At 50.8% G+C, this 13,649-nt stretch overlaps 5 protein-coding genes across 5 annotated transcripts; 2 read left to right on the top strand and 3 right to left on the bottom strand.

The window, feature by feature from the left end:
* Window positions 1-37: 37 nt before the first annotated feature.
* Window positions 38-1,468, bottom strand: BDQ94DRAFT_157613 (uncharacterized protein; the record flags this gene model as incomplete). The annotated part of the gene is made up of 5 exons (XM_026768768.1): window positions 38-414; window positions 553-617; window positions 672-1,054; window positions 1,110-1,217; window positions 1,319-1,468. 5 exons carry the CDS (start codon window positions 1,466-1,468, stop codon window positions 38-40), a joined length of 1,083 nt encoding a protein of 360 aa, XP_026629786.1.
* A 5,995-nt stretch (window positions 1,469-7,463) lies between these two features.
* BDQ94DRAFT_138393 (uncharacterized protein) lies at window positions 7,464-9,199 on the bottom strand. Its single transcript, XM_026765238.1, has 8 exons — window positions 9,022-9,199; window positions 8,776-8,941; window positions 8,654-8,706; window positions 8,357-8,576; window positions 8,250-8,300; window positions 8,169-8,192; window positions 8,010-8,117; window positions 7,464-7,950 (listed from the first exon to the last, which is right to left on the bottom strand). The coding sequence occupies exons 1-8, from the start codon at window positions 9,046-9,048 to the stop codon at window positions 7,574-7,576; spliced, it is 1,026 nt and encodes a 341-aa protein (XP_026629785.1). The 5' UTR covers window positions 9,049-9,199; the 3' UTR covers window positions 7,464-7,573.
* Window positions 9,200-9,865: 666 nt separating this feature from the next.
* Window positions 9,866-11,674, bottom strand: BDQ94DRAFT_138391 (Alpha/Beta hydrolase protein). The gene is made up of 2 exons (XM_026765237.1): window positions 11,046-11,674; window positions 9,866-10,989 (listed from the first exon to the last, which is right to left on the bottom strand). Exons 1-2 carry the CDS (start codon window positions 11,623-11,625, stop codon window positions 9,965-9,967), a joined length of 1,605 nt encoding a protein of 534 aa, XP_026629784.1. The 5' UTR covers window positions 11,626-11,674; the 3' UTR covers window positions 9,866-9,964.
* Window positions 11,675-11,704: 30 nt separating this feature from the next.
* On the top strand, window positions 11,705-12,406 carry BDQ94DRAFT_138389 (uncharacterized protein). The gene is made up of 2 exons (XM_026765236.1): window positions 11,705-12,014; window positions 12,110-12,406. The coding sequence occupies exons 1-2, from the start codon at window positions 11,929-11,931 to the stop codon at window positions 12,246-12,248; spliced, it is 225 nt and encodes a 74-aa protein (XP_026629783.1). The 5' UTR covers window positions 11,705-11,928; the 3' UTR covers window positions 12,249-12,406.
* Window positions 12,407-12,511: 105 nt separating this feature from the next.
* Window positions 12,512-13,459, top strand: BDQ94DRAFT_138388 (uncharacterized protein). Its single transcript, XM_026765235.1, has one exon. It carries the CDS (start codon window positions 12,911-12,913, stop codon window positions 13,208-13,210), a length of 300 nt encoding a protein of 99 aa, XP_026629782.1. The 5' UTR covers window positions 12,512-12,910; the 3' UTR covers window positions 13,211-13,459.
* The last annotated feature ends 190 nt before the right edge of the window (window positions 13,460-13,649 follow it).

The following is a 13,649-nucleotide window of genomic DNA, read 5'->3' as shown; positions in this document are numbered from 1 at the left end:
TCATTATATACTCTATAACTTATCAGCTTCTCCGCGCTCAGTAGCCAACTTGTTCTTCAGTAACATGAAATGACTTTTTAATCCGAACGGACCGGCCCTTCTTTAACTCGGCCGCAAAGGTTGGCGTGATGGGACTATTTAAACTCCCTCGGAAAGTCGAAATCACCGTGGTGGTTATGTTCCGCGTCGCATCAGGCGGCGGCCGCCACACTGCGGCATCTTCAGGATCAAGCCGGTTCCGCGTGTATTCCGTGAAGCTGGACAGTGGCATGCTTCCACGGCTTTTCTTCGCCTTGCGATCGGGTGGATCACCAAGAACTGCACGGAAGAGAGGACGGAGGGTGACCAGACTGCCCGCCGTGATTCCCAGGCCAACCTCGATAAAGGACCAGATGTCGATGGAAAAGGTCGAATCTGTCACACACACACACACACATAGATCGGGAAAGTGTTAGCTGTCTTGGCCATGGCTTGAGTTGAGTGGATTAACAACAAACAGACTATCGCTGCCGGTGCAGAGAATAAAAGGGGGTCACGATGTGTGGCACTTACACAAGAAATCAATGTCCTTGTAGTAATGCAGGCAGGGAATCCGAAGGATAACAGCTGCACTCGCCCTGGAGACGCCGGATATTAGCCACTGTATCAACAGCATCGCACAGTTTACATACACACAACCTAAACTCAGGGTCGCGCCCAGCGCCATCTTTGTCTTTGGATTGATTTGCAGCTGGCGAACGAGATCAATGGGCAGCAGCCCCAGTGCAAAGTCACAGATGGCGCAGATCCCACTGTATACGTACGCCACATTAATCAATATATCAGTGTTCAAGCACTTGCCCGTCCCTGTCCGCTCCCAAAACTCCGAAACAGGATGACATTGTAAAAGCATGAGGAACCAGAATATCAAGCTGATACAAATCGACGCTCCCATAACGGTCCACAGGATCATGCGCTGGTACTTCTGGACCGACAGTCGGAGAAGCGCGAGCGCAATGGATACTTTGGCGATCCCGGACGCGCAGATATAGAGGCACTGACCCAGCCACCACCACTAGACAGGCCGTTCAGTATCTCATGTGGGCTGAAGACGACGTCATTTTACGTACCAGCATGGCGTGGTGTAAGTCTTCGGAGCTGTGGAAATCGACGAAATGCCGGCCAACGCCTTCCTTTGCACCAGCGATTGCGCATGCGGTAAGCACTATATCAAGAGCCTGGAAACATGTTAGTGATTCATGATGTAGTGAGCTTAGGCTTGAATACCAGCCCAGTCCGATTGGACCGCGGAAAAGGGAAAATCCAAGGGGTTTAGTACCATCGCAAGAACCATCAGTGTATCGTCCCACCCGAATGCTTTGAGTATGCGCCATCGCACAAAGCATCGAAAGGATACTGTCACAAGCGATATAACCATGACCACTACAGACACAGCCACAAGGGCCTCGCTACGGCCTTCCAGTGGCATTCTTGCTAGGTGGTGGCCCTCGCGAAAGTCCAAGGGTTAGGAGACAAGGAAACTGATTGTCGGCTACTATCCAAGTATCTAGCTCCTGCCACCATCTTATAGTAGCGCCCAAGATGTTCGGCCGCTTCTGTTCTAAGGCAAGGCTATGGTGGGCACAGGGTCCAATCGTAGCAGCGCAGATCAGAGTTTATCACTTGGGCCACTACGATGGTATTTAGTCGTGACACCGTGACGAGAGCGAATCAGAGCAAATCAATCTCTCAGACCCTGGCCCATGATAGCTTGAGGTGGTTCCGCGCTGAAACGGCGGCGGTAGAGAACCACACGATGCGATCGGGGCGGTCCACCAGTTCGAAACCAAATCTAAGCAATGAAGGTGCAAGGAAAGAAAGGCTCCGTGTTTCGCGCCTTCACCTGGATTTGACTAACACATTACCAACCCAAACCTACAAGTGCTTTTCTCTCTCCTAGTAAGCTACTGCAACATCTGCATTGCTTCTTTATGGAAGTCCTACTGCCAATCCATCCATACCTGAAATTTCGATGAGCAAGATCCAGGCACGCCGGTCGTATCTCCTGGCAAGTTACCGGATTGTCCTACAGATTCTTCTTCATGCCTTATGTGACGGGGGAGTTTGTCACAGCTTCGCAGTGGAATCATTCCCTTTTACATATTACGAAGTCATGCCCAGGAAGAGAGTCGCGTAATGATGCCTAGCCGCAGCACCTTAACAAGATGCGCACTTCGCGCGCCAAGCTGAAGACTTCGATCTGTTTCTCGTAAGCATCCCGTGAGACAGAAATAGAATTGATAGGCGCCGACGGAGGAATAAAGCAAGGTTTAGGGTCATGCAGGGCAGCCATGCCTTGAAAGGTTCAGGTCGAGTTATATTTGTGGTGACAGCTGGATAAGGGATCCGGAGCCCACACAGGAACCGTTGGAGACAATTGAACGACCTCATTGGAGTTGGAGCAGCCCAATAAGGTTCACGGCCCACCCATCCCGAACAACAACGGGACTCAGAAAAGCCAAATGGTCTAGAACGGATTTCGGCCGCCGACAGGGACACCCAAACCGTACAGGAAATTGCTAAAGCAGGATGTCAAGAGACCGCAAAATCCATCGTGGCTGATTGTTCTGCGCCCTCGTTGTCAGGAAATTTGTCGTGAGATAAGTTATCAGTTCTCCAGCATGGTGACTCACCAATGTATACCCCGAATATCGTCACATCATGTCCATCTGGGTGGGCAGGCACAATCCCGCCATGTTTGAGTTCTCTCTAGGCGAAATCCCAAGTAGTACTATTGTTGAACTTAACCGTATCTGGGCCAGTTCCATAATGCCTGGAGCGCAGAAGAGGAACACACCTCCGTGTTCTTCTCACAATGTCCCATCCTGAGACGATTTTCGCGGTCGTTGCACTCGATACGGCCTGGACTGGTGTCCCGTTCCTAAACTTAGTACTAATAGGGGTATGGTGCGCCGGCCCACACGAGGCTACTAGCCAGTGGGATGGGGTTTTCCCATCACCTCCCCGGTACTAACAGACCAGCTTCGCCTGCCGAAGCCTCTCCAGGCTTCGGGGGCTTCGATGCTTGGCGTGGACTGAAACCCCGCTGGGGGGCTACGGCAAGGAACATAGCCGAAAGGTAGATCGACATTATACAAGCATTTGACAAGAACCCAGAAAGGAAGCATGGGCGGAGGAACCTGAGACAAAAGGAAGCAGTTCTTTTTCTTACCGCCTACCGCAAGTGCTATTCTCATCCCAGTCACCGCCTTTCTATTTCGCTGTGCGTGCCATCGCTCAGTCTAAGTTGTGATCTTCAGGGCATTAATAACCTTCCATATCTGACCTGACCTATGTCAACATGACTGACGAAGGATTTTACTATCCATACAACAGTACTGCTCTTAGCTTCCCCTCTCCTCCAATCATCAGTAGTGTCAGTTCCTCCTGCTACTAGTATATTCATCTCCTATCTCTGTCTGATTCGGTTCCAGTGCACCAGCCTTACTACTAGACACCACATATTTTGATATTAAAGTTAATGCCAGTTCAATCATGCTTGTGCACGACACTTCCAGTGGCTTCCCGCTGGTAACCCGATCTCAGCATGTTATATGGCTATGGATTATTGGGAAGGCTTATTCCTACCATCTGCCATTAGACACCCTTTAAATGCACCAAGTCATGATCAAGAACATGTGAACCTGTGCAGCACAGCCCTCGCCCAAAGCGAAAATATGATTACCTTATGGATTTTCATGATCGCTGTGCTACGGCAATCCTTGTCAGATCACGCTTGGCCGCCAGACGCTTGGCTCTCTGATCGACCTTTTCGCAATGGTAATCCTAGACTTTAGGTGGCATTATCCAAGAGCAGCAGTCAAGGGGTTGTGCACTAGAGCACGGGCAACACGCCAAGACTGCTTTCGACTCCCACAAAGTGCAGTATGCGCATTAGTCCCTAGCTCACTTGCATAGCCAACTGACAGCCACATGGTGGATTGATGAATCTCGTGTCATCATATACCTGCTCCATTTCGTGACTATGATGCCCGTAGAAGGTGTCTGGATTTCTAGCCCAGCCATGAAGTTATGTCTGATGGTCCCTGCAAATATCTAGGGCCTTGGGCGACTAGAGGCGGGGCTCAACGGCAGGATGCCGGCTTGATACAGGCAATGTCTCGTCCCCCGAAGAGAATGGTCCTCTTGGTTGGCTCGTAGAATTGTTTCGCAACAAGATAACTAAGGACTTACCGCAGCAGAAAGCACCCACTAAGGCTACAGATGACCGACCCGCTCGGGATTGTCAGGTTCAAGCGGAAAAGGGTGGGCGTCCCGAAATACCGAAAGGCAACGCTCTGAAACTCTACGTCTGCCGTCAAGCTGCGATCAGCATAGTCTAAACTTTCAGGCCCTCTCCTGCATCATTGCACCCGTTTCGATCCTCTGATAATTTATCCAGTTTCTGAAGTCATGGCCTGGGCAATGTTTGGGCCGAAGCTGAAAACTTGTCCAGCAGATTACCGCCCTTGGATGATCGCAATATCTTTAATGAAAGTGACTGTGTTATGATTCTGCGAGACGCCAAGCTGGCCACCGTACGTAGCACCATCGAAGCGATCGACATTTTTTTCTAAGCAAAAGTGCGCGGCACAGAGGACTTACCAGAAGATCAACATCTACGCACACAACTTCACGCTATTAGAAGACTTAGGATTCCAAACCACGCCTTACGAATGTCTTATTATCACCTGCACCAAGCTCACTCGCTGGATGTTGATTGGCTTGCGGATCTTGAAAATAATGAGCTCATTCTACCGTTTCCTCGCTGATTTCGGTCCACAGGTCCGATACCTAGGCGTGAACCAAACTACGATAAGCCTTGTTCCCGGGCGAGAAGTGGTTTATAGGTGCCTCCCTCGATAACTATTCCATGCTGTATGACAAATATATGATCTGCTTGATGAACTAATAACTAACCATGGGTAATCAGGGTTGGCTGATACATGATTCAATGCTGCTTGAGCCAGCTTTTTGCCAGGAATATTAATCAAGCTCGTGCCCTCATCAAAATTGGCCACTTTTTCACAATTCTGCGCGCAATAGGGGACTGTTACATTGATATCCACTGAGGATGAGCCCACCAAGAATGAACTATCTCGACAACCGAGTTTCCGCAGGCGTGAATCAATACCTCCATCGTCAAATTATCTTGCTGGCTCTTGTCGCTTCCAACGGGTCCAAATGCTCCAATGTTGCTACACATATCCGACTTGGGCCTGCCACCACCTCGCGTTCGAACTATCATATCATAATCATCTACAATGATCTGTCCACGTTTGCCCTCAGCTTAGACGTCCATGGATTCTGTCGGATTTTACCACCAGTCCAGGAGCGCAGCTACAGCGCTCTTTCCAGGTCCTGAAGCTCCAACAATAACATTGATCATCCGTCCTCGGGGTCGGGCAATAAATCCCTGCAGAATGCTGATCCTGGGGCGTGTCGAACAGGCTAAGGTAATATTACACAAGGTACTATCAGATCAGCACAATGCATTGACATGGTTGTGCAGGCCGCTGTGGGCGATTCAACCTGGGATAACCATCTCAGATATTCTGCGGAAGCATTCACAGCTTCAATCGTGGTCAAAAGCAGTTTTGCACTCGTCTCTAGGATATGGACTATCGCTCAATACCAAAAGTGAATAAAAAAAGAAAAAAGAAAACAATGAAGACTGGAAAACTCAAAAACTAGAAACGTGAAGATTTGCCTATAGTCCACATGGCTTTTTCCCATAATACCCCGGGGGGAGCGTTTCACTCGACGTAGTGCCCGTGGAGCTATTGGAGATGTGTCCATCGCGAGCCAGTCCAAACCAGACAACTAATTCAAGCCCGATATAGAGGCATTATGCGCGCCTGCCGACATGGGCAATCTTGACCCCTTCGTTGATCTTCTCGGGCCAGTGACGGGTACTTGAATACTAGATGCCTCAACCCGAGCAAGAAGACCATACGGATCCTAATGCTTCTACCGCGGCCGCAGCACGCTGGCTCATGTTTCGCTGGGTTTGATTGAGATGGGAATTACGAGGTTGTGTCTAATATCACAGCAAAATGCTACACTAATTGCCAGCGTGAGGGCCCACAGGCATCGGAGGGCGATCGCGTAGGCAGCAATCAGAAGTGCGACAGGGAGACACTAAGTTGAGTGGCGTTGCACAGCCCCGTGATAGCATCTGTAATGTGGTCGATCAGCATCTCATCCACTTGCTGATCAGCTGGGCATATAAGGCCTTCGCGTATTCTCACTTCGATGGGGCCGATGCATCAAGACTGACGAGCTAGAAACGTATCTACTAGCGGGCGGTGGACGCTGGAGTATCTCCGTGATCCATGCAGCAGAACAGAACAAGGAGATATGGTTGAGGGCACATCTGCCAATTTCCAGCCCAGTGTTATGCATCTCAATGGTCCCGAAGCAATGTTCAACTACGAAGCACAGGGAAGATCATCAATATGCTCAGGCAGTCGCAGCATGATGGGAAAACAAGATCTGTCTCAACAGCGCCCCATGACTTATTCATATCAAACACGAAGAAAGAATGTAAGACTCACCCGCGATTGAATCTGCCATCCCTACTTCAGATGTAGAGTAAGATGGACCTGGATAGCTGAAGTATTTACTATGAGTGTAGCCTTTAGACGCAATTCAAGGGTGCTTATTAATGGATGCATAAAGCTCTCGTTATAATGTATGACTACTAGTCCGGAAACGGAGACTATCCGGGATGCCGAATCAAGGAATGCCGATCACGAGTCCGGGACGGATAGAACCGTATGAGTAAGCGACCCTTGAATTGGACCCTGGAAGGAACATGTGCAGCCGTAACTTGAGCAATTGTAGCATGATCTGTTGCAGTAAAATTAGTGTGAAATAATTGAAGCAATGTAGTCATATCTAGCTTTGACAGTTGTGAGAGTTACAACTTGTAAATCTAACAGAATAGTTACTCTGTATGTTGCCGTAGATTGAATTTTCAAAACTGATCCCAAATATATATTTTCAGTTGGATGGACAGCTTGTTTAATGTGACCAGTTTAGTACTAGTACTACTACTTAAGTGCCCTTAACCAGCAAACACATCATCATGTTGCAGTAATGCTACTGCAAATAATACTACATCGTAGAGATCTATCATTTTGATCGATGAAATTAGTCAAACAGAATTGACCGTCCAAGTACATATCATAGAAATATATTAGTAGGTGATCTATCTACATGGACGAAATAGTCAATAAACTAGGCACTACTAGTTGTAGCTTATTCTTCCGTCGTAGAATACTGTAGACCTTCTAGGGGCTTGGCGAACGACGGTGGCCGTTACCAATATCACTAGTGTTTTTGTATAAGACATTGTTAGGCTAAGGTCCTGGTCCCACTGTGATCGGCAACTCTAGTTTCGGATATGCGAATATTATACTATCAGATTTCCTCATGATGAATGATATATATATATAGAAATTACTATTTTGAAGCCCCTATCAAATTAAGTTCTAGAAAGGAGCAGGTGCTGACACCTCCGGCTCAATATCTACCGCATGCTTTGCCGTTCCATAGCGCCCTCGTGTACGAAATACTCCCGTGTCACTGAAATACCCGCGGTAGGATCCTCGGCCGACATGTTCTCCTTGACCAGCTCGTCTTCCGAGTCATGTCGCGACAGCTCGTCCGGCCCCCCGCGTGATACTGACACCGTGGTATGCTGCTTACTGGCCAATCCCGCAGCCCCAGAGTTGGACAGCTCATATCCCCGGCGACCGCTGTACGTGCCGGTGCGTGAGTGGGAGCCAAAGACAAGAGTGCGGAGGACAGGAAGGCATGATGCAATGATGGCAATGGCCGTTTCGATCATGGAGACCGTGCAAGTAATCATCTGCTCGCCCAAATGCGAGTAGATAGCACGGATAACTGGTGCCGTTAGCCTGGCTTTGACTTTATGTGATGTAGGGCAAGAGGACAAAACTAACTGCTAGTGATGACGACGATGACACCCAGCAGGAAGACAGAGATGACACCGAGCTTCTGCTTTCTTGGCATCTTGAGGCGTGCTACCTGGGAGATGGGAAGACAGATGACTGTGACGTTAGTTCACCATGTAATTAGTTTGTTGCTGGGCCTTGTCTTACTGAAAACATCACTAAAGATGTTGACTAGGGGCATGGTTAGCTGTGAGTCCCATAAAGTACAAGATACGAAAGGGTCCATACATAGGATTGTCAGCCAGTAATTGATCGTCGACTGCTTCTCGGAGCATGTCACTAGCAGCCAGTTAGTCAACATCTGCTAAAAGCATCCGATAACCCTCCCCACTCACAGTCCGGGTTCTCAAAACTCTTCCATTGGCGATCCGGGGGATAGCACTTGAAGACGATGTCGAAGAACAGCACCAGCCAGGCAGCGGCCAGGACACCCAGGGTGATATTGTAGATGGTCTGATACTTGGTGCGATCGGCCAGGCGCTTGTAGAACAGCACCATGCTGGCCTTGATGAGCCAGAGCGAGGTAACATACAAGGTGGACCCAGGAATGATCAACTGTGGGAGGAGAACAGAGTCAGCAACGGGCGGAGGTGTGGATGCTTGGGAGTGCAGATCCCTATGCTCCTACTGACTTTCTGCATGTTGATCTTTTCGGCCGTGGTTGTCTTGGCTATCTCTGACATGCCTGTGGGTGGGGAGAAAACGGGAGGTCAGACGTCGCACGGATCACTAGTAGGCAAGAGAAACGACGAACCCTGAGTGAACATGTAGTGTTGAATGCCCAAATCACCGATGAGACACAGCGCGGCGGCAACCACGAAGAAGTCATCGAGGTAGAGCTTCTTGAGGAGTCGCCATCGGATGATCAGCCGAAATACGAGGAAGATGCATGCGGCGACCGTGCAGATATACCATGCCACCTAATAAGCCACCACCAGAAGTTAGCGAACAGCACAAAAGATCGACCTTTTTTGACGGGTTACGCTGCGGCTGCTCATACCACTTGGCCAACGTCCGGACGAGCCATGGCGATGGACGTGCGATACCTCGGACAGTCACAACGACAGCAGAGACGTGCAAGGACGAGGAGGCATATTGTGGTTCTTATCCGGGGGCATTCCTGCCAACCCAGGATTAATAACTATCGGACCAGGGGCAAGAGGTCGCTCTGACAAGGTAAAATCCTGCGGCCACTCGGTGGTGATTGCTGCTTTGTTGCTGAGTATTAGGTTTAGTCCGACCCGAACCAGGGCCTTGAAAACCCAAACTGTAAGGGTAGAACCATGTCGTTCTGTCTTGCATCTGGCGGGCCAGTCATCCGAAGCGATGTGTCTGGGCCCAAGTAAGACATTCCATTTAATTTCCTTGGGTCCCAAGATAATTAACTTCGATAGTGGTTCCGCTCTGATCCACCGAATCGATGCTGATTGCGGCGATGGGTGAACTTCGGCGGATGAAGTCCCCGCAATTTAGGGTTGCCCTCGGCCATCTTCCGCATCGCACCACGTAGCGCAGTGGTGGGTGGTGTGTTCCTGCAGGCCTGCAGGAGATCGTCGAGCGCGAGTCACGATCCGTTCAGGGCCAGGGACGTGGAGGGACACTATCGATCCAGTCCCAAGTGCCAACAAGCACGTTCCAAGTTTTCGGAATGACCGCAGTAGCAGTGAGAGGAATCGGATTCCGCCGGCAGCCAGCTGGTACACTCACATTGAAGCCTGGCAGCTGATGGCGCAAGCCTGGAGCCAGCCAAGATCGGAGCCAATCTCAAACGAGCTAGGTTCGCTTTTACATTAGGTCATGCAATGAGGACCAAGAGTCATAACACACACAGACGGAAATAAAATCCTTAAATGAAATTATGTCTGATAAATAAAATAGATTTACAACAATGTGCACACCCCACGGCGGCGTAGCTCGTCACATCCTCGTACAGTCTTCATCTTTTACGAATCCAGCAGCACGGGGTTCTGCACCACCGGATACTTGGGAAAGTTGGGCTTGTATACGGCCTGGCAGCGTCCATTGTACGCACCGGTCGTGCTCATCTCGATTGCCAGCTCGTTGCCCGGAACTCCCAGGCGAGCCAGAGGACCGTTGACGGGTTGAGCTTTGTCCCATCCGGGGCCGGCACTGGGCGCCTTGATCCAGGCCACAAACCAGTCGTTCATGTAGTCCGCTAGCTCCTGTTCCGCGGTGGTGACGTCGCTTAACTTGGAGAAGCACTCGTTGCCACCGTGGAAGAAGGGTACCTCACTGCCGTGGGAAGGGCCAATGTCGGCGATGCCCAACACGTTTGAGTAGTTACCAAACCAGCGGTAGATCCAAGTGGGCTGTTCGCTCGAGCGCACGTCGACAAGGTAGTCGGTCGCGCAGAGGAAACGGGCATCGCCGTAGCAGGCGCCACTCTCAAAGGAGACAGACGAGTAATCAGCGCTGTTGTACGCAGCCAAGAGCTCCGCGGACGGCACCCAGGCGACATCCGCGTCGAAGGTGTGGATCCACTTGTTGAATTTGGTATTTTCGGAGGCATAGGCATAGGCAAACAGACGGCCCTCCTGGTCAGAGTTACCAACCATCAGAGGTAGGGACTTGGGGTAGTAGCCCTGGGCAAAACGGTCGGTGTAGTTGGAGAAGCGAGTGATGTTGTCGACAATGGGGGAGAACCAGGTGTTGGAGGTGGAATTAAAGTAGCTGGTCTGGAAGGCATATGTATCAGCCTCGCGCAAGCAGTCCAACGTGTAGTTGCTGGCATCGCAGCCGAGTGTCACGCCGGCAGCCAACATGTCCTCGACGACCTGAGCCAAGGCCACGCCGGTAGGGGCATAGGCCGGACCGGACTCGGCATTGGCCGACATCTCGACGGCGCCGGCAAGGAAGGTCTCGGGGTGGTTCCAGAGGTAGTGGTCGACGTGCACACCGCCAGAGGAGTGACCACCCAGCACAATGTTCGATTTGTTTCCTCCGAAAGCTGCGACGTTTGTTAGTGATTAAGTGAGCCAATAGCAGCGGAAATAGAAAGCATACCTTCGATGTTGTCATAGACCCATTGCACGGCCAAATCCACATCCATGATGCCAAAGTTCTGCGACTGGCCTTCCAGTTCCGGGGCATTAGGCGAAGCGTAGATGCTCTCGCGGTAGTTGAAGTTGACATAGATGACATCCTTGCGGGCAAAGTTGTAGCCCTGCCATTGAGCATTGCTGCTGCCACCAGTAACCATAACTCCACCGTAGACATACACGAAGACGGGCAGGTCACTGCCGCTCAGTGGAGTCCAGATGTTCATGCTGAGGCAGTCTTCGCTCTGGGCCGTGATGGCGGTGCCAGACATGGCCTGGGCGCACGAGGGGCCATAGGTGGTGGCATTGAACTCGCCTCCGGCAAAGGACGACAGAGCCTTGGGGGCCTTCCAGCGGTTCTCACCAGCGGTCGTCTCGGCAAACGGAATACCCAGGAAGACATTCGTGTCGTTGTGCTCAAAGCCGCGGATGAGACCCTGGGAGACGGTGACGGACGGGGAGGTGGCCTGGGCGGCACTGACCAGAGCCAGGGCGGTGGCGGTCAGGCCCAAGGCCTGGTCAGCAGTCTTGCGCATCACGCCCATAATGGAGAAGGGCAGTATAGGGACAGAAGACGAGGCGTGCAAGAACAAGAGCCAGCATGGTGATGGCCACGCAGCAGGGGGTCGCTATTTAAACGGGACGCGGGTGAGGAAGGGAAAAGCCGCGCCCGGAAGGCGTGGAATTTGCTCCGAAGGAGAGATTCCACGGTTCTCCACCCGCGCCGCCGTTCCGCTAACTGCCACCACTCCACCGGTACGAGACCAGGTCTAGCTTGATTGGTACGGCGAGTCGATTGATGCGAGACGAGGCCAGTCAGAACCAGCCGATTCAGTGGAGTTTAGTCCATGGTGCCATTCCAGAATGCTGTGTATTTCTGTCGTCGGGGGTCTCTCCCACGTGGTGGACAGAGCTTGGCGTGGGAGGCGCAAAACTATCGATTCTCGAGTCAGTCAGAGACTTCATATCAGGCCACGCTGCTGCCTAGATCCAATGGAGTGATAACAGGGCAGGAAGACAGTGACTAACAGATATTGTTGGGAATGGGCCGTGCAGAGATATGCAGCACGTTCTCCTGCAGGGTTCAGAAGCTCCTAGAAGCGATATCAGAGGGGCGGAAAACCAGGAAGTGTCATTGGTGGTACTCGAGTCAAGAATGGCCAAGTAGAATCCGTTGAGAGGGAGAGTTGGAGTTGATGAAGAAGCAGCTGAAGTGGAATGTGACGTTGGAAGATGGAAAGTGGAAGGTGGAAGTTGGTACCAGTTGGAACGGCCACACACGTGATGGAATCATGAATTCGGCCACGTGCTGCTTTCTATCTCTCTCTGTCTCTCTCTCTTTTCACTCCGATTACTAGAATAATCCTATACGATGGAGCGCGCGACAGCTCTTGTTGTGCTTCCTCTCTTCATGCAGAGCGTTTTCTGGGAGATCTGCCGGCATACACCAATCAGTCATAGTGAACCCAGTCTTCGGAATCTCCACTTCCCAAAGAACCGGCTGTTTGTCCCATTGCCATGTGGTTCGGTTATCGACACTCGACATCCACAACAATATCCCTATCCCCCAATAAGCTTTTCGGAAAAATCATGATGTTGACAAATACTTCCACGGGGTTATCGAACTATACTTTCATCGACCGGTCTACTCGCTATGGCTAAAGGGTGGACAGAGTAAAAAGGGAGAGGGTCCGCGCTACTCGTGGAGTCTACCCAATCCGGTATCCTCCGAAAACAATGCAACGAGACGAGGGCAGCCACTGATTTATACTTTGGAGGCGAATCCGCGAGCGGTGGAAAACGCAGCCATCACAACACGATTCATTGGGGATGAGAAGTCTACATGATCCTACTAGATCAGAATTAGACGTCACACCGGCCCTAGCGGGATTCGAAACCATATCTCGCGACTTGCACAAGGGAGATTCTATTAATTCCGCCCCATCGACCTGGCTCTGGAATCAAAGAAGGATGCGGCACGATTCAGTCCCTCTACAAATCCTGAAATATCAACCGAAGGAGTCAACAAACCTTGCGGAAAGCAACTCCAACGTAGCCCACGTGGCTCACCGAGTACCACCCGCGATAGCCACAAAAATAGAATCAGAAATAATGCCCCCACCCCGATAAAGAAAATGTTTGTCCAGCATATGAGATCTATAGGGGTTATCATCGGATTACTGCTGGAAGTGATTACCGGTCCTAGGGACTGAGCATCTGGCCACTGTAACAAATTCTTTAATTTGGTCTGCCCTCTGTTCAGCACGGCGTCTCTCAGGATTAGATGAGACTCAACAAAAGGAACTACCACATTGAAAGGAGACCTCCCGGGAGTTATGGTTAAGGCGGCATACAAGGTGACAATGAAAATAGTAGGGCGCCTATCTCTCCCCTTCCCTGGGCACAGAGATATCTCCTCGTATGCCTCAGGCAGCACACATTCATATCACTCCTGAACCCAGCCCTTCAGTCTCCAGTCTTGATTCAGTCAATTATCTTTGATTCCCCCACTATTGCGGACAGCCCTTCACCAAAAATAAATCTTCAATCTGCACTCCCACTGAAAACA

The sequence above is a fragment of the Aspergillus welwitschiae genome, assembly GCF_003344945.1.
Source record: "Aspergillus welwitschiae strain CBS 139.54b unplaced genomic scaffold BDQ94scaffold_6, whole genome shotgun sequence".
Lineage (NCBI taxonomy): Eukaryota > Fungi > Ascomycota > Eurotiomycetes > Eurotiales > Aspergillaceae > Aspergillus > Aspergillus welwitschiae.
Note: the sequence above shows the minus strand (reverse complement) of the source record. Positions and strands in the feature narration are given on the sequence as shown.